This window comes from Seriola dumerili, unplaced genomic scaffold (assembly GCF_002260705.1).
Source record: "Seriola dumerili isolate Sdu_G_001 unplaced genomic scaffold, Sdu_1.0 BDQW01000025.1, whole genome shotgun sequence".
In the NCBI taxonomy this organism is placed as follows: Eukaryota; Metazoa; Chordata; class Actinopteri; order Carangiformes; family Carangidae; genus Seriola; species Seriola dumerili.
The window spans coordinates 660,796-688,663 of NW_019174280.1; the positions used below are offsets into that span (position 1 = coordinate 660,796).

At 42.0% G+C, this 27,868-nt stretch overlaps 1 protein-coding gene across 2 annotated transcripts; it reads left to right on the forward strand.

Annotated features, from left to right (window-relative positions):
- The first annotated feature begins 2,946 nt into the window (after positions 1-2,946).
- On the forward strand, positions 2,947-27,861 carry serinc1 (serine incorporator 1). Of its 2 annotated transcripts, XM_022768218.1 has the most exons (10): positions 2,947-3,076; positions 3,962-4,123; positions 8,327-8,520; positions 8,887-8,966; positions 9,963-10,100; positions 20,082-20,251; positions 20,486-20,576; positions 22,760-22,901; positions 22,997-23,221; positions 26,755-27,861. In XM_022768218.1, the coding sequence occupies exons 1-10, from the start codon at positions 3,038-3,040 to the stop codon at positions 26,891-26,893; spliced, it is 1,380 nt and encodes a 459-aa protein (XP_022623939.1). In that variant the 5' UTR covers positions 2,947-3,037; the 3' UTR covers positions 26,894-27,861. The 2 variants fall into 2 exon arrangements, with proteins under 2 accessions (XP_022623939.1, XP_022623948.1); XM_022768227.1 differs by lacking the exon at positions 9,963-10,100.
- Positions 27,862-27,868: the final 7 nt, after the last annotated feature.

The following is a 27,868-nucleotide window of genomic DNA, read 5'->3' on the forward strand; positions in this document are numbered from 1 at the left end:
ATGGTGGTGAACCCTTACAAATATAGGATGAAGGCCAGCAGGATTGAGGTGCAAGCGTGATGGAGAACAGAATCAGTCACACAAGGATTGGTTTCAGAGCTCTGAGTTTGGTTTACTGGTGACCATAGGCAAATTACACAAAACAAAAAAGTCCAACAGCTCTTACATACTGTATATGTAGCCGAATGGCTTGACAACAGAAGCAGTCTGGCTGGTGTAGCAGGTCGCAGTGAATGGCAGCAGTGACATTCAACCTGACCCCCCTTCTCTGACACAAAAACCCCTCTACCCACTCCCCTCTCTCTTTCCTACCCCCTTGGTACAGCCTGATAAGGTAATTGACACCTGCTGAGTCTGGTGGCTGCATTCCCATGTGTGCACTCCATGAAAACACACCCCTCAGAAGTAGACCTCAAAGAGAGAGTGGTTAGTAGGGGTTCCCAAAATAAAAGCACAACATAAAAAAATGAACTTCCTGTATTAGCCAATGGGTATTGTTTTTCACCTTAGTAAGGGGGATGCTTGCCAGCTCCCTCACAATAACAGAGATCAAAGAGCCTCTTAACGAGCTGGTTCGAACACCTGTATCTTGCTGGAAGACACAGAACAGGACTGACAGAGATATGAGTGTTATTTTGGCTCGGCAAGTCTCTTAAACAACTGCTATCTGTAAAAAATGGTAACTCCTATCAGAACCATGAGCAGACCATGACCGGCACAAGACCTTCGTGCACAGCATATCTGGTTTTGGTGTTTGTAGAGCCAGAAATTTGGACAAAGGAGCGAGTTACAGAAAAATGTCACTTCTGCATTTTTGGGGAAATTAGCTCCTGAATTTGTATTGCAGTTAATGGGAGAGGTGGAGGGGACTCCCATTATTTTCAGGCTCATGTTCAAATTCTGTAAGTCTCTGTGCTAAGGTAGACACATTGTATGAAACAGGACAAATCTTTCTACTATTGAGGAAGCCATGACGTGTGAAGATTGAACTATGTGGCCGAGTTAAACAGAATTTTTTCACAGGGGTTCTAGAGCTTCTCCCACTCTAGCGATGATGTCATCCACTCTAGCCTCGAACATTCTATGCAATACACACCCATTATAAACAAAAGAAAAAAGCTTGAAAGGTTGAATGAAATCTGTAGCTGAAAGTATGCTGAAGTAGTTAAAGTTTAAAAAAGGTGAGGTTTTCAAGGGTTTGAACATGGTCTCCATTCCATTCAAGAATTTCATAAAAAGCTTAATATTTCAAAAAATCATACATAATATCAAAAAGATGAATACACTGGATAATCTACAGAAAAAGCCGAATGTTTTGATAGTTGAATGGTATTTGTAGCACAAAAACCATAGGAGGAGTTAGATGCCAAAAAGCGTATAAAGAATAATAATAAAGATTTAAATAACAATAGTGGGGATCCTGACTTAGCATTCACACTAATGATAACAGGCAAACATGCTGGGGGAAACATTTTGGAAGCTCCACAGTCACTAACACAATATCTGAAAAATGTTGCAACAATTATTACAGAGTTTTCAAGGAGCTGTCCATCAGCACTACATAAAACTGCAATAGGCTAATTAACAAATAAATTATCACAAATTATATAACGTATCATTCAACAAATGAGAAATAAATCGATCAGCCTACAAACAAACATAAAACAATTGTAGGTCTACATATGCTGTAAATTCAGTTCCTGAACCTTTGGAAAGTACTACCCCCGACCAGGTACCTTTTTGGGGGTCGATCAGTTACCCTGGAACTAAATTTAAACCCTGGTTCCTGTGGTGGAAACGCACATTTCCTCCAAAGGTTCCTGGTTCCTGGGGAAAGTTCCTGTGATAGAAACATGGCTTTAGTCACTCTGTCTGGCGAATGGGTTTTCTATCCAATTATACTGCACATCTGGGATGGGAAAGTATTCGCACAGTTTAGTCTTTGGTCACAAAATCTGAAAGATTTTTAAACAAGTCATAATTTGACAGATGTACTTGCTTAGCCCACAGGTCCAGTTTTCTAATGGTTGCTTGGACTTTAATCTGGACAGTCAGAGTCAGTCAGATTCTTTCAGTCCTTCTGAATTCTCCTTCACATCTTTCCTCCATCATGATCTTTTCCACTGAGGTCGAGGAGAAGTGGTTAGAGAGGACATTATTTTGACTTTTCCACCAGCAACTGAGTGAACTGAGTGGATTGTAATTTCCACCAGGTGACGCTCTTGTAACTACCAGTGAAATGTCAAAATAAAAGTGAAATGTGTAAAAAGTGATTCATGTGGTGTCATAAAACGCTGTTGTTATTCTGTCAGGCCAAGATTTTTTCTGGTCAATAAAGCAGCAGTGGTGCAACACGTTTCTGTTCTCCACAGATCATAAACCTTTAAATACACTCTTTTGTTTACAGACCAGTCTCATCAGGAGGAGGCTGAGCAAAGCTTCTTCTTCGTCTTCTGCTTAATTTAGCAGCAGCTAAAAGTTAGACCAGTCCCAGCCTGGTCAGATGCGTACACGAACTGATGAAGCCTCTTGGATGAGAGGTGAAACGTCTTCCCAGACAAATAATCAAGTCCAGTTGCGTTTTGATTTAAAACTCCTTTAGGATACCATGACCTGGACAATGAGAATATGCACAGGCTTAGCAGCAGCTGGCTTCTACACATGTAGCATCACTGCCACCCACTGGAAACAGTTCGGTCCTCCTGTATAAGAGAACACTAGTATGTCTCCAACCTCCAAAAAGTTGACGTATATGGTGTGACTTGGACATTAGAGACATAGATAGAAATTACTGTGCAGTTATTACTGCGTTGTCTTTAAGGACTTGACATTTTTTTGTGAATAGTTGAGAGGCCAGACCTGAGACCTGACAGAGCTGCAGTGTCCTATGGGGGCAGCATAACGCGGATCAGCCTCTGAACCACGGAACCGTGCGTCAGAAGAAGAAGGGGGAGGAGGGAGGGCAGAGCGTCCTCCATCTTCTGCGATACCACAGCTTCAGACCTAACACCTGACCAAACGACAAACATCGGCCATCATGGGAGCCGTTCTGGGACTGTGCTCTATGGCGAGCTGGGTGAGTACACCGCCTCAACAGCGACGCTGCTCGCGGCTGATGTCGTGTCTGTGTCTGCACTCAGCTCCGTCCTCTCTAGAGGCCGCCGTGACTGCGCAGTAACACGGTTAGGCCGCGGCGGAGGACCGTAAACACGACGTCACGACAGGGAGCCTCGGCTCACTGTAGCTCGGCTATAGCCCAACACAAAGGCTTCAGGGACACCAGTGGAGCCTTGACCTGCTCCGGTGGGTGGTGAAGTTACCGCGGGACTACACGACCTGCCTTTGTCTGGATGAGCCGGGTCACCACTCCGGTTCATTTGACTCCGGCTCCATCCCGATCGGTCCTGTGTTTGACGCATAGCCGCTCAATGTGCGGCATTGCTGAATGTATACGGGGTTGTTTGCGTAAACACGCTGCTTTATATCATTTCAATAACAACAACCACAACCAGCCCAGGCACGAGGTCACTGTTGCGACACCGCAGCCTGTAAACAGAGTTAGGTATCAGCTGTGGTCAGCAGGCCCCGCCCCATCTGTCACTGGCCCCAGCCAGGGGCCTTATTTATAACCACTGCCTACGTACTGAACAACAGACCCTGGAAGATGCGTGCGCCACTTGCTCAGAAGTCGCGGATTAGAAAAACAAATGACGGAGAATTTGCGCAACGGTGCAGAAACTCTAACATAAACTCTGACTACCAACACTGACGCGACGCAGACGCTGAGGGAGGAGAAATTAAGGCAGGTCATAGACATGAAATCTGATGATAACACTTATGTCACTGAGACATACGTCATCACAAACATCCAGACAAACATTGAGATTCATCAACGGGTTGCACTCTGTTTTCTCACACAGGTCCCAGCTTCAGAACTAACTCTCCCCCCATGTCTGTGCAGATCCCGTGCCTGTGCGGCAGCGCCCCCTGCTTGCTGTGTCGATGCTGCCCCAGTGGGAATAACTCCACGGTGACTCGGCTCATCTACGCCTTCTTCCTGCTGCTGGGAGTGGGTATCGCCTGCATTATGTTGATGCCTGGCATGGAGACCCAGCTGAAGAAGGTACACAGGCTCCTACTGGGGTTTCATCACTTTATTGATACTGGTATTGGATCCCTGTGCTGGGAGCCTGTGCTTTTTGTGTTTTATTGTTTTGTTACACACATGTTCATTTATGAAACCAAAACCTTGCTTGTTAGAAATATGAACTTTATATATATGCTTTATGCCATATGTTAATGATATATATTCAAGTTTGTTAACACAACATACATATAAAAATTCTATGTTTACATATGTTTTTCTTGTTAACATCTCATTAATTTTAAACATGTCTCTTCTCGTTCTGGAAAGGTGGTCTCAGACTTTTGGACCCTCCTGTTTATAATATCAACATATATTGACAGGCTTTGGGATGGATATATATGTGTGTAACACATGTCTACAATATAAGCATACATACATAAACATACATGTTTGTGTGGGCTAGACATATATGTCAGTATATGAAATTATTCCAGTGTCTAATGGGTTTCATATATAATTTTGACATGTGTTTTTATTTTTTCTATATATATATAACATTTTATATATGGAATTTCAATATATGTATATATATTACATTTGCATATGATGCAATAATAGACCCACATGATTTGTTTGAGAGATGCTTAATAACAAAGTACATTACTGTAGAGATGAGACACAGTGGACACAGTCTTTACTGTGCTGTTACTGATCTGATTTGAACACAGCGGTTCTTACAGTCTGATTTGCTGTAATGTTGAAGATTATAACTGTGACTTTAAGACTCCACAGTCAGAACGCTTGTTGTAGAGGTCCACACTCATCAGTGAAATGCTGCCTCACTTTGGCTTTAGTGAAGTGAAAGATCCTTGTTTAAAACAGGTAGTCTGTCAGTCAGAATGCAAATTATAAAATGACAGTCAGGGTGGTCGTACTTTTCTCCAGGTGAAAGGGATAAAGGGACCCAGTATAGTGCAGGTGCTTCAGTGAACTGTTACAGTCCATACAGTATCTTGCTTTTTTAACTAAAGCTGTTAATAAATGTAGTGGAGTAGAAAAAACAATATTTCCCTCTGAAAAGAGTGGAAGTGTAAACTAGCATAAAATGGAAATACTCAAGTTAAGTAGAAGTACCTCAAAATTATACTTGAATTCCTGAATTACTGAGTGAAAACAGAGGGGGTGTCTATTATAGAAGCTATTATCAAAAACGTAACACACTAGCTTAACCCTCACAGACACACAAAAGACTATTAACATGAAAAAATGAACTCTCTATTGAGTTACTATAGTTACAGTGACACTCTGAAACGTTTTCATGATTCAATAACAGGTTTTTTGGTTAGTATGCCTTTACAAAATCATGAATGTGATTTTGCCTCAATACTGAAATCTATTGATATAATGTAACATTTTTGGTGAACATGATTAATCAAACAGGAAGCAGAGCCTCCTCCATGAAGAAATATAATTATATATGTTAAACAGGCTTTTCTCTGCACACACGATAAAGTCTGAACATCAGAGCACAGTTTGTCTGCATTACAATAGTCCTTGATCTGAGATAATGTAGGTTAAAAGATCTGCTGATGAAGTTATGATTATTGATTCCTGTATAACATTACAACTACAGCAGCTAGTGATGCTTAGCTGACACTAGAACCTGTGAGTAAAATAAAAAGGTGATATTAGATAGTTTTTATGATTCCAGAGTGTTTTACTTTGTTGTTAGACTTTGAAGATGACCTTGTGAGTGTTGAGAATAACAACCCCCAGGTTTAACATTGTTTAACCAGGTTTAATCATCCAAATCATACTGTGATGTGTTGTAAGACTATTTCATTGATATAAATTATGTGTAGTTTGTGCTTGAAGATGGTCTAATAGTCTCAGGGCTGATAGCGCTCCGGCGCCACGCCGTGTTTCAGGCGTACCGAGGTGTTTGCGAAAAAAAAAAAAAATCAGGTTCAGGTTCGCGTGATCTGACAATTCCCAAGATCCGAGAGGCGCTTTCACTCTAAACCACACCTGTAGGCATAGCCTACTTAAGCCAATCGGTAATAGGGGAGGGGGTGGTCTTGGGTTTTGGCCAATCAGATTGATTCAGCAGTCACCCCACGTGCGAATGTGTTGTGTGTTTCCCATACACTACAAATGTGTTTCCCACACTGGCAGCGCGAAACATAGCCAAAGTCATGGAGTGCAACTTTATGAAGCCAGGGGAAGACGCCAAACTTGTCGATAAAGGTATAAAGAATAAATGGCGTTGGTCTTGGATAGAGGAGGTGGGTAGAGACGGAAAGCCCTTTGGAAGCTGGTGTCAAAAACTCTGGCAACCAGGAGCATGTTTCTGCACTTTGTGTGCAAGGAAAATATTATATGGAACTAGCAGGAAAAAGTGCTGCCACGGCACGAGTTCTGACGTATTCATCAAGCAGCTTTACGAGCAATTCAACAGCCACAGCAGATATCCGACCCTCAATGACCGATCGCGTGGCTGATTTTAAAATTCGCTTGTGCTCCTTCATTGCCGAGTATGATCTATCGTTTACAATCGCTCATCCATCGTCACTTTGTTCAGAAATTAGTGGAGGATAAACTCGCCTTACGCATCTGTCTGTCTCGAGGCAGCATGCAAGCATGCTATCTTATTACACACGGCATCTCACCAGAATTTAAAAGAAATCTGTGACAAGCTTGAGAATAAAATGTTTTCACTCACATTGATGAGGCCACGACAAAAGCATGGATAAAATTCTAAATGTCTTGTCCGATTTTATGACGAGGATGCAGGCAGTGTGAAAAGTTGTTTAGTGAGTCCCCTCCATGTAAAAGCGTTTGGGTATCTTGAAAAGCGCTATAAAATCAATGTTCATTCTTCATTCATTCATTCATTCAATTCCTAGTTTACTTTTGAGTATTATAATTGTCACCCACTGACCTTTCTTGGTATGGCTGTAGTATCTGTAGTCTCAGTATGCTATACAAGCAATAAGTACGCAGGTAAGTGACTAGTTAAAAGCAGGGATGGATTACTGAACAGGCCTACCAGGCCCAGGGTCCCAAGAGCTCTGGTGCTCTACACAAAGATGCTCCTGTAATATAGGCTTGTATTGTGTTTGTTCATCTCATGTCTGAATAATGTACATTTGTATCCACAAAAGTCATCAGAATATTCAATTCAATGGACTATTTATCAAAATGTCCCAGGGGAGCACACCCCTGGATCCCGCTTGACAATTGCGTTGATCGGGGCATATATCTTAGCTTCGGGGCCCGCTTACCTCCCAGGGAAAAAAGTTCAGGCTCAGGATTTTTTTTACTATTACCCCTGTAGTCTGCAAACTACTACTATTTATGATACATTGTGTATTTATAAATAATTTCAACTATGAAACAGCCAGTCCTCTAATAATCACTTCCTGATCCTGTTATAAACTGTTGTCAATGCATTCTTGGTTTTCACAGCACCTCGGTCTAACTAATCCAGACTAGTGGGGGCTGTTACTTCACTTAATCCAAGAGGTCCAGTGGTGTAAAAGTGCAGGAAACCTGTCTTAAAATCACAGTATTTTTTCTGAGGGAGGACCCCCAGACCCCCCACCAATTATGTATCTTTCCAGGTTTGCTCCCCCATTTTAAAACGTAACCAGGCTTCCATCTTAATGCATTACCATCACAACAGAACAGTAACCCTGATCACCGTGTACCAAATAACGTCTGTGATGATGTAAAACACTTAATTGTATGACCAAACTGTCTGAGTGAGATGGGGCCCTTCAGAAAGACAAAGACTCCCCCTTGAGACGGGTTAATCCCAAATTAACCCATCTCAAACTAGAGTTTATTAAAGTACAAAAGTTATCATGGTCATATACACGAAAATGCGACTGTCCCCCTTTTTATTTCATAGATAAAAACATTGAATATTTTAAAGATTTATTTACCGCCAAACTGGAAATGTCACCGGTTTTCATTTCAGAAATCTGGTCACTTTAAGCCAATATTAGCGTTTAAATGTAGATACTTGACACAATCTAAATCAACAACCCTGAAAGTAAGAAATTAAAGTGTGTTAAACAAGCTAACAAGTGTGTTAACCCCCCCCCATAATTCAAACCCTGCTTTCAGGCCTTGAGAAGTTTTCCCAAAAGCCATCAGAGTTGGATGTAGACCAGCTCTCAGTGGGTACAGCTCACACTGATGCAGCTTCTCAGCCTCTGCTCTGTGCTGCTGCAGATTCCAGGCTTCTGTGAAGGAGGGATGGGTTCGTCCATTCCTGGCGTGGAGGGTCATGTGAACTGTGACGTGCTGGTTGGCTACAAGGCTGTGTACCGTGTCTGCTTTGGGATGGCCATGTTCTTCCTGCTCTTCTCTCTGCTCATGATCAAAGTGAAGAGCAGCCAGGACCCCCGAGCCGCGCTGCACAATGGGTGAGTCTGCGTCTGTCTACCTGTCGCAGACACTGATATGCTGATGTGTTAACCCTTTATACTAAGCCACATGACAAAAATCAGCAGCAGCATTTATATTAATCGTATTGTGTTGTTCAAACCTTTGACCTTCTGTTGGCTCTGACAGTGTCTGATCATCAGTCCAAAGATGTTCAGTCTACAGTGACACAGAAATTTTGTCTCACACTGGAGACTTTTGTCTTGATAAATGACTTGAATGATTAATCCTTTATCTAAATTGCTAGTCGTTGATTTTCTGATGATCGACTAATAAGAGTTTAATCCAGACACCGATGTTAGAAGGGTTCAGCACTAATAATTTTAGACTGTGTGTCTCTCCTCCAGATTTTGGTTCTTTAAGTTTGCTGCAGCTGCTGCCATCACCATCGGGTCATTTTTCATCTCAGAGGGTCCCTTCACTACTGGTAACTATTCCTGTCCACCGTTGTCTTCTAAATGAAATCCATTGTAGCTGCAGAGTCTATAGTTGTGTGTGGTAAATGAGGACTGTGGATCCCTTACAGAGATGACAACATCAGTAATAGATAAGGGAGGGGCTGGGAGCCGAGCTGCTGCTGATATCTGCTTAGCTTGTCTCCAACAGAAGTTATGAAACACAAGTGAAAATATTTTTTCTAGGATCATTTTTCTAAGTTAGTTTTTCTTCATCTGTGGAGGTGGAAGGTGGAAATAAACAACATTACATTACATAACTAACTAACACACATTGTGTTAACCTGTTAAAACCTGTCATCCCGTGTTTGGGGAGAAATTCACTTGGAAGGAAACAGTCCTGTTTAGACTGGGGTAGTCGTGCACTTCAGCCTCTTGTGGTTGAAATGAGTATTACAACAACAAACACTATGACAAAAAAATACTTTTCACTTGCCTTTCAGGGCTTCCATAAGATCCAGACGTCCGATGACTAAAATCCTTCATCTGGTTCAAATATAGAGGTGAAAACCACCAATGTGTAAAAAGTGTATGTGGCTTAAAACTAGATAAAAGTCAATGTTGAGCTTCTGTCAGACAAACACAACACTGACACATGATCATAGAGGATATGATGTCATTGACAGGAGACCAATGAAAAGTTACCATGATTAAAATCACAGATTTCTCTGGTTTGAGAATTAATGGAAAGATCTGTGATAATGTAAGAACACAACTCAACAACATATAGAACATAGGTCTACTTGTTTTTACACATTTTAATGTGGAACAGTTAGAGATTAGAACTTTAGGAATGAGGACAACATTAAAAAAGAATTCAGTCTTTTAATGTGTGAATCACCAAATACCTGGTGTTTACTGGATGTGTGCCTTCAGTCTGGTTTTGAATTCAGTTTGAGGTGGCAGTAACAAGCTTTTAAATGACTAGAGTGTTGTACAGTTAAGCAGAAAACTGTTCTCCCTCACAGTGTGGTTCTATGTTGGCATGGCTGGAGCCTTCTGCTTCATCCTCATCCAGCTGGTTCTACTCATCGACTTTGCCCACTCCTGGAACGAGTCCTGGGTGGAGAAGATGGAGGAGGGCAACTCTCGCTGCTGGTATGCAGGTACGGAGACAGTGTCATTATGAGGCTGGACATATGGATGAACACTAGATTAATAACAACGTTCAAAGAGCCCTGTGTTATTTACAAACTGGTGTGCACGGCTGGAGAGGTAGTGGAAAACTGTAGTGAAGTAGAAGTAAAATTACTTGTGTCAAAATATTCTCAGATACAAAATACGTCAGTTAAAATGCTCTCTGAGTAAATGTTACCGTGTTACATTTTTAAAAGGGATAAAAATAACGTGATAAAACTATTACAAAGAACATCTTTAGACTGCAGGTGTATGTTGGTATTTTCCCTGGTGAGAACTACACCGAAAGCAACCAGAAAATTCCAGTAGGCTCTTTGCAGCATGTGGATACAACTGATGAATGTACATATACACTCAGTTGTCAGTTTATTAGGAACACCTAGCTAAAGCTAATGCAGTCTAATACAACAGTACAATAATTGTAATGTTATTAATTGTTGTAGAGTTGTTGATTCACCTGTGTGATCAGTGTGGAGGATGTAGTGTGTGTAACTGTTGAGCGGTGTTACAGTACATTGACAGGTGTTTCTGTTATTTAGTCTACCTTCTTTAATGGAACAAAATGATATAAACACTAGGACACAGCAGTCCATAGACTTTATGTAGAAATATGAAGATACATAAATCAAACAGCTGCTGCTTCTTATAAAATTAACAGCAGAACAAAGCAACAGATAAAAACATAAACTCCACAGCGGCTGCAGCTGACAAACACAAAATGCTACATTGCAAGGCAACACAGTAGTTGTTGATGCTGATCCAATCAGCAGTGTCTTCTCTGCTGCAGCTGCTGATTTGACTCTTTTCATCTGTTACATCATTGCACAGTGAATCACCTGCATCATGTGATCTTTGTTTTAACTGTAACGAATTCAACTTTAAATGTAGCAAAGTGAAATACTTGAGTTAAGAAATAATGAAGTACAAGTAAAGATTTTTAAAAATACTCCAAAAAGTATAAGTAAACATAAAATGACTTTCTTGCAGTAACAAGAGTAAATGTGTGTCATTATCTCCACCTCTGTGTGATGTGATGATATAAAGTGGAGAACACAGAGGGTATGAAGCCGTTTTACCAGCCATTTTTACTGTTCAGCATGAAATGATGCGCTGGCAACAAGTGGCAGCAAGTCAGCGTAGCTCCTAGTTTTTTGCAATATATTAGTATAGTTTTTGTTGATTGATGTTTTTTATTCTACGTTGTTGTTTCATCTGACGATGGAGAAAATAATGTACACAAAGGGAGATCTCCTGGCTTTAAAGTTTACCAGATATGGAGTTAAACATCCCATACCGGCTGAGCTTAAGAAGCCATACCGTGGATGCAGAGCTGGGGCTAAGCTAAAGGCTAGGAGATGGAGATATAAGCCTTTTCTACCATCGATCCTCATGGGAAATGTCAACTCCCTGGTAGGGATGGGCGATATGGCCAAAAATCCATATCACGATATACACAGCAGCCTCTTGCGATAACGATATGTATCACGATACATAGATTATATAATAGAATCATTTCAGAACAGGTTACATAGACCCTGAGGAAACTAAACTGCTAAATATATTTAAAAAAGAAAACATAGAACACAGTATGTAGACATACAACATTTATTGTGCCCCACTGTAATCATACAGTATTCTGTAAACATAAATGTTGCACATTTAAAACTGGTCTTTTTTAAAGAACATACACTGTACTGAACATATTTTCAGTATAAGGCAAAGACAATCTTCTGTGTAATGACAGATACTATACTTTCATAGATACCAAACTTTCTTACCTGCATGGATACTGTGAATTAGGCAAGGCTATTTTTATAAAGAAAATTATTCACTGGTGTCTTTTTAAAGAACAGACACTGTACTGAAACTACTTTCAGTATACTTTCATAGATACTAAACTTTCTTACCTGAACAGGTACTATGAATTAGGATAACACTTCCCGTATTAGGCATATGGCTATTTTAAATAAAGAAAGGTATTCCAAGTGTAGTGCACGTATACTTCAAATGAAAACATAAAAGTGCAAAATGAAAACAATCATTTTTTTTGAATAAATAAAATACTTCCAGTATAAGGCACATATATGTAAACTAAAGAGCATTTTTCAAGTATAAAGGTTTCTTTACAGTAGTGCCATGCCATGAACAGTAAAAAGTGCAAACAGTGCAGAAGGCACAAAATGTAGGACAAAAATGATGCAAAGAACAGAAAATCTGGTGTCTTCTCAGTGAAAAATACTGAAATCCTTAAGACCATAAAAAATATGTAAATTTTACACCACCTTAAAGCTTTCGATCTCAGCTATTGTATAGTAAGATACAACATTATACACAACATAAATCTTAAAGCCGGGAACTCACTGAGACTTTGTGTTTACACCATTTGTCATTTGTTAGACCCTAAAGATTATTCGCCAGGAACACAAGCTTGTCCACAGTCTCTGGTTTCAACAGAGACCGGTGGCATGTAACTACGTTGCCCCCTGTGCTAAATGCCGTTTCAGAAGGAGCACTTGTGGCCGGGATACAGAGATATTTCTGGGCCAGTTTTGCCACCCTGGGAAAATTAGCTTTGTATAGCCGCCACCAGTCCAGTGGGTCAGTCTCTCCATCAACCAGCGTTGTCTGCAGGTAACTTTTTTAGCTCTACTTCGATGACCTTTCTGTCAGCGAGAGCAGCTGTGTGTGTGCCATCAGAGGCCTTTTTGAAGAAGCTTCCCAGGCTCCGTTTCACCCTCTTTGATTCTCACTCAACAGCTACTTCAGCAGCTTCGGCACCATCAGCTGCAGCTGCAGCTTCTGTGCTTGTGTGTTGCTCTGACCATTGCAGCTTGTACCTCCACCAGTGACTGAATTTCTGCTACTGCTCTGGTCTTGATGAACATCTGGCGGTCATCAGCTATGTATGTATCTTTAAACCGTGGGTCGACCAACGAGGCCACATCCAGCAGGTCAACCGTTTATGGGTCTGAGTACTTCTCATTTAAGTACTCTAGGATGATTCTTTTCATGTTCTTGGTCAGCTCTCTGTCATCATCAGCTGCCGCAAGAACGGTGGTGTTGAAAAGGTGGAGAACAGGTTTAACGTAGGACACGCTGACGTACTGTTCCCCAGACAGCGTGTCGGTGAACTCAAGCAATGGGCCGAGGGTCTTGCTCATGGATTCCAGGACATCTGTATCCTGCCAAGTGGGGACCAGGTGTCTTGTCTTCCTGTCTGCCTTGAGAACCTGTGAGAGGGCCCTCTCCTGCCCAAGGACCCTCTGGATCATCATCTGGCGTGACCCCCACCTTGTGGGTGTTTCTGTGATGAGACGCTGTAAGGGAAGATTGTGCTCTAACTGGGCTTTCTTCAGTGCTTTTCTTTTCCAAGAGTGGGAAAAGGAACTCACAATCTTCTTGCATAAGGCAACAGCACGGTCGATTCAGGGGTCTTTCACACTTTTTTCTGTTGACAAATAAAATATTAGTTAATTTCATCTCTCTCACTCACTCACACACACACACACACACACACACACACACACACACACACACACACACACACACACACAAAAACACACACCTTAATGCTTGATTAGGATTGAATGAACATTACTTAACACAAATGCTACATTTAAAAAATAGCATAGTGCAACCTAACAGAGGCAAAGTCTACATCTCTAAACACAAATGCAACATTACTATGCAGTATTATAGGCAAATATTACAGTATGATGTTAAAATATTATAATATTATGCACAAAATGTTTTAACCTACCGATGGCGAGGTGCAACCTGTGCCCAAAGCATTGCAGCCTGGTCCAATCATTTACAGACGTTGCTTTGACCACGTTCGATCCATTGTCCGTGGTGATGCACACTTGGCGTTCTTCTTTCATACCCCATGACTCGAGTGCATCCTTGAGTCCTTGTGATATCTCCTCGGCCGTATGTTCAGTAGGGAAGCACGATGTCTGCAAACACCAGCTGCCAAGATTCCAATCGTCCGTTATATAGTGAACGGTCAGGCTGAGGAAAGGGTCCATGGTACGGCTCGACCACAGGTCCGTTGTAGTGGCAAAGTATTTCAAGTCACACAGCTCTTTTTCAACCTTTTCACGGAGCTCGGCGTACAACCTTGGCATCTCTGTGTCTGAAAAGTATTTGCGGCTAGGCAGCTTGTATCGTGGATCAATAGCTCTGATCATGGCTTTAAAGCCACGTTTCTCTACCGTTTGAAAAGGGACCATGTCCTTACACAAGTAAACAGTAATGGCCCTTGTAATTTTGTTCCATTGCGCGCTCTTCCGACTGTAAGGAGTACCTTTTGAAAATGACTGTTGGATGGAGGACTGTATCAGTTCCTGTTGTTTCTTTCCCGCGTTCTTGCGACTGGAGCTTGGGTTTGTCTGCATCCGCTGGCACTCTTCGTATTCGATAGCATGTTTAGCTTTTAGGTGGTAGAAGAGATTTGTTGTGTTGCCGGTCTTAGCTAGAACAGTTCCTCCACACACTCTACAGAGAATGGTTTTCTGCTCCACGTCGGACGGTTTGAATCCGAACCAATTCCAAATAATGGACGTTGCACCGGTCTTTTTAATCAGTTCTACCCGCTCCGTTTCGCCTTCAGCCATGTTGTTTACCAAATGAGAGGATGCATGCGTGCGTTGTAGCCAAGAAGATAAATGTTGGTTTCACAGATGAAATTTACAACTGCAGCCGCAACATTAGTTTGTCTGAATGTAAAGTGAAGCTTCATGTTTTTACTGGACTGAACAACAGCGTTTCCTCTGGGGCTGCAACATGTTATAAGTATATATAACACAATCTAAATAAATATAAATGTATTTAAATAAACAGATCAGTCTATATTGAATTTCGTTTTATGTTATTAAGTAAGACATAAGTTTGGGGTTTTATTATATCTACATTACAGAATGAATAACATCATTTAGTGCATCTCTCCGATCATGAGGTTATTTTTTATGAGGAAAAAAAGGTGTCAGTGGAGCAGTAAAATCGCCACTAAGGTACACCCAGTATGCCTTGTGATTGCATGATCAACATGCGTTATCGTGATAGGGGATATAATGCAAATCTCTATCGTAGGCCATTTTTTTATCGTTTATATCGTATATCATTTATATCGCGCATTCCTACTCCCTGGCTAACAAGTGTGATGAACTGGAGGCACTTGTGAAGAACCAGCCAGCATATCGTGAGTGTGGTCTCACATGTTTCACGGAGACCTGGTTAAATGACACTCTCGACTGTTGTGTGGATTTACCCGGCTTCACTGCAGTATGAGCGGACAGAGAATCTGGAGCAAGTGGAAAGAATAAAGGTGGAGGACTGGTTCTGCTTGTGAACAATAGATGGTGCAACCCTGGTCACATCACAGTGAAGGAGAAGATCTGCTGTTGAGATATTGAACTGTTGGCAATTGGTCTTAGACCGTACTATGTACCGAGGGAGTTCTCACACATCGTCGCCATTGTTGTTTACATTGAACCACAAGCAGAGTTGCTAGAGTACAGACCCAGCACCCTGATGCATTTATTGCAATATCGGGGGATTTTAACCATGTCACTCTCACCTGACTGGCTTCAATCAGTATGTTGACTGTCCCACAAGGGAAAATAAGACACTTGATCTGTTGTATGCAAATGTCAAGGAGGCCTACACAGGTTCAGCTCTACCACCACTTGGCAGATCAGATCTTAATCTGTTTTTTCTTCAGCCTTCCTACAAGCCCTGTGTACTGAGGCAGGCTGCAAACACTCGCTCATTCAGGGACTGGACCCCGGAGGCCAGTGAGTCTCTAAAAGACTGTTTTAGTGCACAGATTGGGATGTACTGTTGGAGTCAAAGCAAAAGCAAGGACCCTGACCTTGATAGAATGGTTGAATGTACCACGGACTTCATTAAATTCTGTATGGACACTGTAATACCAGCAAGGACTGTACACTGCTTTTAAAACAAAAACCCTGGATCACCAGTGACATCAAGAACCTCCTCAACCAGAAAAATGAGACCTTCATGGATGGAGACAGGGAGAAGCTCAGGTGTGTGCAACATGAGCTGAAGAGGAGATTAAAGCAGGTGAAGGAGGACTACGAAAAGAACGTAGAGAGGAAGCTGCAGCTCAACAACACCAGAGAGGTGTGGAAGGGGATGAGGACCATCACTGGCTATAAAGAGAAGAACAGCCAGCCTCACCTGTTCTCTCTCCCACTGCTTCAGCTGCAACTTCTACTACAGCATCTCCTTCACAACCTGACACTGCAGCTGAAACTCCCTCCACACTGGGGTCAAGTCTCCTGTCCTTTACAATGGAGGAGGTGAGGGTGGAGCTCAAGAGGCTACGTCCTGGAAAGGCAGCAGGCCCAGATGGTATGTGTCCGAGGCTGTTAAATGACTGTGCAGCCCAGCTGGCTAAGCCTTTCCAGAGGATCTTTAACTTAAGCCTTCACACAGGGAGGGTCCTGGTCCTGTGGAAAACATCATGTCTTGTTCGGGTACCTAAAGTAGGACGACCGGCTGAGATAAATGACTAAGGACCGGTGGCCATCACATCACACATCATGAAGCCCCTGGAGCCGCTGCTTCTCCACCTTCTGAGGCCACAGGTTGAACATGCACCAGACCCCCTACAGTTCGACTACAAAGAACATCGGAGTAGATGATGCCATCCTTTACATGCTCCACCGGGCCCATTCTTACTTGGATGAGCCAGGTAGTTACATGAGGATTGTGTTCTTTGATTTTTCAAGTCCATTTAACCCCATCCAACCCCAATTCTTAAAGACAAGCTGGAAGGGATGGGGGTGGAGCCCTGCTTCACGTCCTGGATTGTGGATTACCTGACAAGCCGACCACAGTACATCAGGCTGGGTAACTGTGTTTCAGGAACAGTGATGAGCAGCACTGGGGCTCCACAGGGGACTGTTCTGCCTCTGTTCCTGTCCACCCTGTATACAGCAGTCTTTAAATACAACTCTGAGTCCCGCCACATCCAGAAATACTCGGATGACACAGCTATTGTGGTGCGTATCAGGAATGGGCAGTAAAAGGAGTACAGGGTTCTGACGATGGCCTTCAGTGAATGGAGCAACAAGAACTGCCTCCTTCTTAACACCTCCAAGACCAAGGAGATGGTCTTTCGGAGGTGTAGGCCCACCCTTCAGCCAGTCAACATTCAAGGGAAGGACATTGTGGTAGTGCACACTTATAAATAACTAGGTGTACACCTTGACAGTAAACTGGACAGGTCCCTGAACAGGGATGCCATCTACCTGAAGGGGCAGAGCCGGCTCTTTTTCCTTAGGAATCTCAGGTCCTTTGATGTCTGCAGTGATATACTGCACGTTTTATCAGTCAGTGGTGGCCAGTGTACTCTTTAATGCTGCAGTCTGCTGGGGCAGCAGCATGTCAGACATGAACACAAAGAGACTGGACAAGCTGGTAAAAGAGGCTGGGTCTGTCCTTGGCAGGAGTCTGGACTCACTCAAGACTGTTGTGGAGAGACGCATGCAATGTAAGATGGAGGCCATCTTAGACAATACCAACCATCCTCTCCACAGCATTCTGGCAGGACAGAGAAGCAGCTACAGCTGCAGCAAACTTCTCATCTCACTGCGCTGCAGAACAGAGAGGTTCAGGAGATCCTTTGTTCCCACTGCCATCAGGCTATACAGCACCTCAGCCAAAGGATGTGGACTAATCTAATTATTAGTGCCACGGGTGCTCAGCTCCGAGGCACTCCTCTACAGCTAGAATAGCTAGGCATCTCTTAATATTCCTTCGGGCTTATTATTATTCTTCCGCCAAATTTTGGCGCGTAACTCGTCCCGCAGCTTTGAGAAAACCCCGGTAATATATACATCAAAATGTGCGTCTTGATCCCGAAAGAGGTGCTATGACTTTTGGTGTTAAAATTCCAATTTTTCCCAAAGTTATTCCCAAAATACTGGGAATAAATAATGCATTAGGAATGCATTGGAATTTTCTTTAAAAACCCACAAAATTTCACCTTTTTTCTACAAAATTTCACCTTTTTTCTGAGTCACCCAGCTCTCTCATACCTGCACGTAGAAATGTGCAAACAATAAAACTATAAACTAAACTATAAAACGGAGGAAAACTTCTGCTCTCTCCAAAACACAACAACTGTTTTTACATAACATGTAAACTTTTCAAACTATGAGCACTCAAAGGAGGAGTGGAAATCACTTTTTCTTCAAAGTTAGAGTGACAGCGTCAGTTGGCTAGAGTGCGTGAAGCAGTAAAAAATAACCTTTATTTTTATTTTTAACTCGAGCTCACGGCCAAACCGTAAAAAGGAGACAAATAATTCTTTCTGAAAATGTAGACATAGTTGTTGGGATTCATAAAATGTAACTTTGACAGGCAGGGTCTGCACAAAATTTAAACGGGGGTGCCGAGTCCGGCAGCAATACCTGTCTCACTCTCATTGACACCTAATGTAATCGTCTTTTTTTTTCAAAAGAATCTCACTCTGTCTTCGCACTGAGCTTACTCACTCATTTTAAGGAATATCTGAATAAAATAGAGACTGTAAGAAACTTCTGGCTTCAGTGTCTGTCACGGTGTTTTCGGTTTTTGAAAAGAAGTAACGGTTTTCTCATAATTTGCAATTGTTTTAAGCCATGTAGAAGCCAAATTCTGGGCAGATTTTCACATTGCCATGGCAACGGCAGCTCCTGACCTGTGTGCGTGTGTGCGTGCCTAGCAACCAGATAACCAACTCTCCAAGCTCCGCTAGCTTTACATTAGCCGCATGTTAGGTCTTAAATTACATTTAGTTAGGTCTTAAATATGTAAGTCCATTTACTGCTTCCTTTGTTGCTTTTCTTTTTGTTTTGTTAAATGAGTGAATGAAGTTGTGACGGTCTCCGCTGAGACAGAGGAGAGGAGAAGCTACTAGCCCTCTCTCGCTGTCACTTCTAGTCGCGTTGCTCTCCTCCCCAGTAATGTTAAATTTAGCACCGAAAAAAACATAATAGTGGTAATTTAAATAGCGGTTCATGGGATTTATTAACCCTCAGGGGTCCCTCTGTCCTTTTTTGGACATTTTCTTCACTTTTCTTTTTTGATTTGCTGATCATTTTGGCTGTGTTACAGCTGAAGGTATGGATTTCTGCAAGAAAGTGTCTTTTTTGACATATTTTTAAAATCTAATGTCAGTTACTGTTACAGGTCTATTATATACTGGTAACACATTTTGTACCCTCTGGGGTTCCTCGCGTCCAAAAAAGGACACACAAAGAAAATGCTATAAAATCATATATCAATATTTTTTCTGCTTTTTTTTGCATACATCTCTTAAACCACTTCAGTTCTGCTCAAACCTACCAAATGTTTATTAGTTTTCAGGATTTTAACCCTTTAAATGCCAGTTTGAAGACATGTTGCCTCTTGTTTTATTAAAAAAAACAACACAGTATATGAGATATTTCCCACATAATACATGATGGAGGGATGTGACATTGTTTTATATCAGAGTCTTTTATATCAAGACATTTCTCAAAACCAGAATATGATCAGGCTGACTTTTGAACACTGGAAATAAATCATGTACTCATCCCGGCAGTAGCCCCCGTGGCACTCAAAATTTCCCTGGAATTTTCTAGTTGTTATTATTATTATTATTATCAACAATGAGCTAATGGACACATGAATTTCCCCTAGGGGATAAATAAAGTATCTCTCTATCTCTCTATCGATCTATCTTTACTATGAAATATAATTACAGTCAGTATTTCAGTATTGAATGTGTATTTATTCATGTCAGGAAGAGATCGCCTCCAACACGCCCTGAAAATAAGAGACAGGATAATGTGCAGTCTATTCATGCATACAGGATCCAATCAGAACGTCTCAAAGCCTATCCTGTCTTTTTGTGAGGAATGTAGTGTATGTGATTAAGTTGTGCTGTGTGTTCACAGCTCTGCTATCCGTCACCACGGTGAACTACCTGCTGTCTTTGGTGTCTCTGGTCATGTTCTACGTCTACTACACCCACTCTGACGGCTGCACTGAGAACAAGGTCTTCATCAGCATCAACATGCTCCTTTGCTTGGCTGCCTCCGTCTTGTCCATCCTGCCTCAGATCCAGGTTAACACCACTTCTTTCTTACATCCATGTTCGAGCAGAGATGAGCTCACAACAGAGAGATAACCAGATGTCTTCGACTGTACAGATCACACAGAGGTGTGAGGGTTATGATTGAGGAGTACGACCTGCATCTCATAATATATAGTGTTCATATACAAACTGTTGTCTGTGGTCTTAAATGAATGTTCCTCCTAATGAATGTTCCTACTAATGCCTGCTGTTCTCTGGGTGAAGGAGTCCCAGCCCAGGTCTGGCCTGTTGCAGTCCTCCCTGGTTACCCTGTACACCATGTACCTGACCTGGTCTGCCATGACCAATGAGCCTGGTAAGATGACATTTATACTAAATATAGAGCTTCTATCCTTTCCCCTGGCCCAGGTATGTAAGCAGTGATGTAGCTCCCTGTGCTGCCTTCACCCTGAGCTGTTTGCAATGTGAGTTCATCAAAGGTGTCACTCACAAAGAAGCCAGAAACCAGGTTACACAGGAAATCAGACAAGGCACTGTAGTTACTTTGTGTGTGTGTGAGTGCGTGAGTGCGTGCGTGCATATTTGTACTGTTTCCTTTTCTGGTATAAACACTGACCTTGTTGGGACCCACTAGTCCTCATAGGGACCAAAGCCTGGTCCTAAGGTTAAGGTCAGGGTTTGTGTTAGACTGTCCACAATGAATGGAAGTTAATCATGAATTTCAGTTTTTACTTTTTCATAAATTAAAAAAAAAATTAAATTCAGTATTGACTCATTCTTGGGTAATAGTGCAGACTAATGATGCTGCAACATAACAACATGTGAGGAAAGTGGAGGGGTCTGAAGACTTAACCTTCAGAAGTTTAAGAAGATGTCGGAGCCACACAACAGCTGCATTGCCTTGTTTTCTTCCTGTTTCTGTTGTTATGATGAGATCCAGTTGCAGTCTGGGTTAATGATGTTCATCGTTACTGTCCATGAGCTCTGTGACATGAGAAGATAATAAAGGTCTTGTGTTGGATACAGTTAACAGGTCTACAGCAACACCATGATTAGAGGTGCACAATTCAGAAAATGCCAGGATTTGATTCAAAATCGATGGTAATAGGTCATATAGTATATTACGGTATATATTTCATATATGATGATGAGGTGTAGTGAATTTTGTTTAAGTACTGGAGCTCACCTAGGATGTGTGCTGTTGAAGAAAATTCACTCAAGTCCTTAGTTCTAAGTTTGCTGTAGTGATGTGAGTTTATTGGTATCCCAGCTGACACAGAGCAGGTCTGAGGCAGTAGATGAATCAGCTAGTAAGGTAAGGGTATTGTAAGATAGTGAGGAATTTAGCAATACAACAGAAGAGGGCACTGTATGCAGACAGACAGGCGTCAAGTCCCAACTACCCAAATGTGTATTTTCTTCCTCAGTGCACACCATTAAGTTGTGTCTCGTTTCTGAGCTTATTTAACCACTGTTCCTATGGTGACAAGTTTACATAGATCAGTCAACTATGATCACATGATCAGACTGACTTTATGAACAGTTTCATCATGTTGAGAATATGACACAGAATCAGACAAACATCCAGCTCAGTAATATTAGACCATTCAATGGATGTAGCAGGTTGTAATTAGTGTAGCATTAAGCAACAGGTGAATGAAAACAAATAGCTTGTGTTTTTGAATGATTTCATTTACTGACTTGAGTCGAGCAAATTAAGCCACATCGGAAACATCCATTCAGAGGAGAAGCTGTAGTGCAAGCAGAGGTCAAGTTAAGGTAACAGGCTAGGCTATGAGAACGAGGCTGAGTTAGCTTTCATTTCCATCAGCACAAGCTGTAAGAGACTGACTGTAATGTTTCTGTGTAAAAGCATCACGGATAAAGAAACTGTCAGAAGAGTGAATGATGAATGAAAGGCTGTTTTCTGTCTTTTCATCTTTACTAATTAACCATTTAATTCACTGAGCAGCTCAGAGGCTTTCGGCAGCTACCAGCATCTTTTAAGGTGGAATGTTTTCCTGCGTGTTACTCAATGCATGATTGATGTTTGAAAATCAATCAATACCCCTTAAATGTCAATATGACAACTTTGACCATTTCATTTGTTTTTATTAGCTCTCTACATGACAGACTCTTTAGTGATGCTCAGATCTTCCATATAAAGCTGCAGATAACATGGGTCTGATCAAGCTGCTTCTCCTCGAGGTTATAAAATCTGAAATGTGTCCAAATGCCTTCTTCACTGAAGATGGAGCAGGTTGAATGACTTTTTCCTTTTTTATTTAGTATCTGGGCAGAAACCGACACGCTGCCATCTATAGGACTAGTGAGCTTAAACTCTTGTCAAGAAAAAATGTCAACCAGCGCTGTTACAACACTGAAAAATATGATCAATTTTTTGGAATTCATGAATTGATTTTGAATCTGTAGATAGAATCACAATTATAATGTGAATCAATTTTTTTTTTTTGCAGACCTCTACTAATGATCATGCAGTGAAACTAGCAGTAAGTTTGTTTTCATTGTGTCTCACAGACAGAAAATGTAACCCGAGTCTTCTGGGTATTATTGGGCTGAACAGCACCAGTCCTGCAGGTCGGGACCAAGTGGTTCAGTGGTGGGATGCCCAGGGAATTGTGGGATTGATCCTCTTCCTCATGTGTGTCCTCTACTCCAGGTGAGGAAGTGCTTTATTACATCAGTTGGAGAACCAACCTGCTGACAGTTGGGGCATCAAATGACTCTCTGTCTTTTCTTTTGTTTCTGGATCAGCATTCGTAATTCATCCAACGCCCAGGTGAACAAGCTGACTCTGACCAGCGACGAGTCGGCTCTGATCGAGGACGGGCCTCAGAACGACAGCTTCGAGGAGGGTGGCGCTCTCAACAGAGCTGTGGACAATGAGAAGGACGGCGTCACCTACTCCTACTCTTTCTTCCACTTCATGCTGTTCCTGGCATCACTCTACATCATGATGACTCTCACCAACTGGTACAGGTAGGCCTCACACTGCAAGCAGCTGACACACAGCCAGTCCGTTTGTTCTTATTGTCAACAAATCAGATGAAAGTAGTTCACACATCACACAGGTTTTAGTAAGACAGAATAGATCAGTGTGCTGATCAGTTATCAGATCATTGGCTGATACAGGACATCTGGAGGGAGCTCAGAGTAGAGCTGCTGCTCCTTCACATCAAAAGGAGCCAGTTGATGTGGTTCAGTCACCTTGTTAGGATGCCTCCTGGGCGCTGGGTATGTCCAACTGGGAAGAGAACCCGGGGTGGACCCAGAACTCGCTGGAGGGATTTTATATCCCATCTGGCCTGGGAATGCATTTGGATCCCCCAGGAGGGGCTGGAAAACGTCGCTGGAGAGAGGGATGTCAGGAATACCCTGGTTATCCTGCTGCGGCAGTGACCCGACACTGAATAAGTGGAGGAAGACAGATGGATGACTATTACAGTTTTAGAAGAGTGATCTAATATTTAATAGTCCACATTTAATCCTCTTACTTTGTTGTACTTTTGATGTGGCAGTCTTCATTTCTATCAGGTTTCTATGCATAACTTCTTCTGTTTACTTTTGATTTAATACATGTAGGTGGTGGAGGGCAGACATGTCTCTATAGGGTTAATGGCAGGTCACTGTTCTAACAGAAGCACATACAGTGGGGCAAGAAAGTATTTAGTCAGCCACCAATTGTGCAAGTTCTCCCACTTAAAAAGATGAGAGGCCTCTAATTTTCATCATAGGTATACCTCAACTCTAAGAGACAAAATGAGAAAAAAAAAAATCCAGAAAATCACATTGTCTGATTTTTAAAGAATTTATTTGCAAATTACACAGACTTTCAACTCCCTCCAAAGATTTTCTATGGGGTTGAGATCTGGAGACTGGCTAGGCCACTCCAGGACCTTGAAATGCTTCTTACGAAGCCACTCCTTCGTTGCCCGGGCGGTGTGATTGGGATCATTGTCATGCTGAAAGACCCAGACACGTTTCATCTTCAGTGCCCTTGCTGATGGAAGGAGGTTTTCACTCTAAATCTCACGATACATGGCCCCATTCATTCTTTCCTTTACACGGATCAGTCGTCCTGGTCCCTTTGCAGAAAAACAGCCCCAAAGCATGATGTTTCCACCCCCATGCTTCACAGTAGGTATGGTGTTCTTTGGATGCAACTCAGCATTCTTTCTCCTCCAAACACAACAAGTTGAGCTTTTACCAAAAAGTTCTATTTTGGTTTCATCTGACCATATGATATTCTCCCAATCCTCTTCTGGATCATCCAAATGCTCTCTAGCAAACTTCAGACGGGCCTGGACATGTACTGGCTTAAGCAGGGGGACACGTCTGGCACTGCAGGATTTGAGTCCCTGGCAGCGTAGTGTGTTACTGATGGTAGCCTTTGTTACTTTGGTCCCAGCTCTATGCAGGTCATGCACTAGGTCCCCCCGTGTGGTTCTGGGATTTTTGCTCACCGTTCTTGTGATCATTTTGACCCCACGGGGTGAGATCTTGCATGGAGCCCCAGATCGAGGGAGATTATCAGTGGACTTGTATGTCTTCCATTTTTTAATAATTGCTCCCACAGTTGATTTCTTCACACCAAGCTGCTTACCTATTGCAGATTCAGTCTTCCCAGCCTGGTGCAGGTCTACAATTTTGTTTCTGGTGTCCTTTGACAGCTCTTTGGTCTTGGCCATAGTGGAGTTTGGAGTGTGACTGTTTGAGGTTGTGGACAGGTGTCTTTTATACTGATAACGAGTTCAAACAGGTGCCATTAATACAGGTAACGAGTGGAGGACAGAGGAACCTCTTAAAGAAGAAGTTACAGGTCTGTGAGAGCCAGAAATCTTGCTTGTTTGTAGGTGACCAAATACTTATTTTACCGAGGAATTTACCAATTAATTCATTAAAAATCCTACAATGTGATTTCCTGGATTCTTTCCCCCCATTCTGTCTCTCATAGTTGAAGTGTACCTATGATGAAAATTACAGGCCTCTCTCATCTTTTTAAGTGGGAGAACTTGCACAATTGGTGGCTGACTAAATACGTTTTTGCCCCACTGTAGAAGAGTGTAGAAGAGAGACTACAGCTCGGCCTCCTGGTCTCAGCTCTGGCTTGTCATGGCCTTGGCTTTCTAAGAAACTCAGTCAGATTTCTACATATTAGAACAGCTCCATCCAGTGTCTTCTAATCATACCAGGGACCAGATTCACAAATGATGCGTACACACAAAAACCATGCGTACATCATTTCTCGCACATAAAATGGTATTTATAAACACCTGGTTTTCCAAAGTGACCCAAGTTACAGTGAAAATCCAAAATAAGAGACACGTAATTTAACATAAAATAAAATAACCAACTTCACAGAGCTTCATTCATTCAGTTTTACCATTTACACAGCAATAACAATTTTACAGGTAATACACATAAATAATTGTGTTTGTGCTCATTCATCATCGTTTAATATCCTTATTATTTATTGTGAGTCATTCTGTAACTGTTTAGTAAATATTCAAATAGTATCAATCACAGTGTCAGAGCCTCTGGAGCCTCATTAAGACTCTCTGGTCCCAATAAATGAAGTTCAGAGTAAAACAGGACTTTAGTACAATTAGAATGATTGTACTAATCATTCAGAATGATTGTACTAAAGTAAACATGCACGTTTTTCCCTCAGTTTCACAATCAGTGAAGCTGTTATTCTTCTTGTCTTTCTTCTCTGTGTCTGATGGTGTAGACAAACTGATGGACTAAGGGAGTGTCTTCATCTAGTTATAGCTAATTGTGGGAGTGGAAATGTGGCTCGAATTTCTCAATGAGTGAGATTTATGAAGCAAAACCATGTGTACACACGGCTTTATAACTCTGAGGAAAAGCATGTGTGCTAATATTTCTGGTTTTGTGCGTACTAAGAGTTTTAGTCATGAATCTACACAGTTTTATGCATCTGACCTCTGGTGTCCCCCAGAAAGTCACTTATCTAGAGCCCACATCGTTGCTGGACACAGCCTGGATTTAACATTGACATATGGCTGTACATGTCATCACTGCTCAGGTTAGGCAAGAGGCCAGAAAAAACTACAGAACCCGATATCATCTTTGCATATGTGCACACTGATTCCACATTAATCTTAGTGACCTCCGATTGCCGTAATCACATGTGAATATTAATGATTTCCTGGAAAAGCCTCATACTTCACTGTGATTGGCTCAGCTGTTTCACAGCAATGAGACCACTGATGTGATTGGTCAAGAGTGAGTTTATTAATCACCACACCCTCTGATCTGTATTCACTTTCAGTCAGCCATTTTGCACTTTGCACTGCTGTACATACATGACCCAGAATTACAGGTGGAGATGTCCACAACCTTCCACTTTGTGCTTGTTGTGGCTCTTTCTTTCAGTTATTAAATACAGCTTTTGAATATTGTAACTTATGTTTTTGGAATCCAGAGTGGTTGCAGCAGAGTATGACTGTCAGCTGATGTGTGTCTCTGTTGTGTGTTTCTCCTTGCAGCCCTGACTCCAACTATGAGGCCATGACCAGTAAGTGGCCGTCAGTGTGGGTGAAGATCTCATCCAGCTGGATCTGCATCGCCCTCTACGTGTGGACACTGGTGGCTCCGCTGGTCCTGGTCAACAGAGACTTTGACTGAAACACACTCATACACACATTTATGCTCACACACACATTCATACTCTGCTTCACCTGTGTTTTGTTTCGGCAAAGTCAGTTTAACAGTAGTTAGATAACCCTGCATCTGTTCCCGCTGTAAGGGGCGCGGCTGCACTCAGACTGGCTGGAATATTTCAGACTTGTTTGTGGCTGTGGCTTGTATGCACAGACTGCAGGGTAGACGGCTGGAGAGCCAGCAAGAATGTTTGAATCTGTCCCGTCCCAGCTCTGACTGCAGCCTGGTCTCGTTCGGTGTACTGTCATTGTCCCCATGCTGTTGCCATTGTAGATATATCCTGTGTAATCCTTGTGAATGATTTTGTTTTTGTTATATACAGAAAGCTGCATGCTTTTCCTTGAGAACTTGATGTGACATTCAGTAGCTGTATATGAAGCTTTTATGAGGATGATGATAATGTTGATGATGCTTAAGTTACTGTGGTCACTGTGGGCAGCGACAGATGAACTTTTGTGGTAATACACGTGGAAATGCTGTTACATGTAAAATAAGGGAGAAGCTGCTGGGAGATGGATTTGAGTTGTGTACAAACAGGACTCCAGCTGTGGCAGGAGAGCAGCTCATTGTAGTTCACTAACTGGTACCATTATCAGGCATGAGCATTGCTGTGTAGCATTGTTTGTGGTATTACAGTTATCTGCTGTCATGTGCTCTACCAGCTGTGTGTTCACCCTGCACACTCCTCAGCACATACACAACAAAAGCAGCTTCTGATTTGCATTGAATTTTGACTTCAAATGTAAAATTGATTGTTTGAAAACTTCTAGTTATTTGGTAGTGTTTAGCCTTAGCATGTAGCTTCTCACAGACTTAGCAGAGATTGTGGTTATATATTTGTCTGATTTTCATCCCTGTGCTTTTATCCTAATATTTTTCTCCTGACATGTAAATTGTAACTCGTTTAATAAAACTGAGGAAAAAGAAGCCAAGTGTTTT

Excerpts from the sequence above, each read along its gene's own strand:
- serinc1 (XM_022768218.1), top strand. The coding sequence starts at position 3,038 with ATGGGAGCCGTTCTGGGACTGTGCTCTATGGCGAGCTGG. Across the intron at positions 3,077-3,961 it reads TGTGCTCTATGGCGAGCTGG|ATCCCGTGCCTGTGCGGCAG; the intron begins GTGAGTACACCG and ends ATGTCTGTGCAG. Across the intron at positions 20,252-20,485 it reads CCATCCTGCCTCAGATCCAG|GAGTCCCAGCCCAGGTCTGG; the intron begins GTTAACACCACT and ends CTCTGGGTGAAG.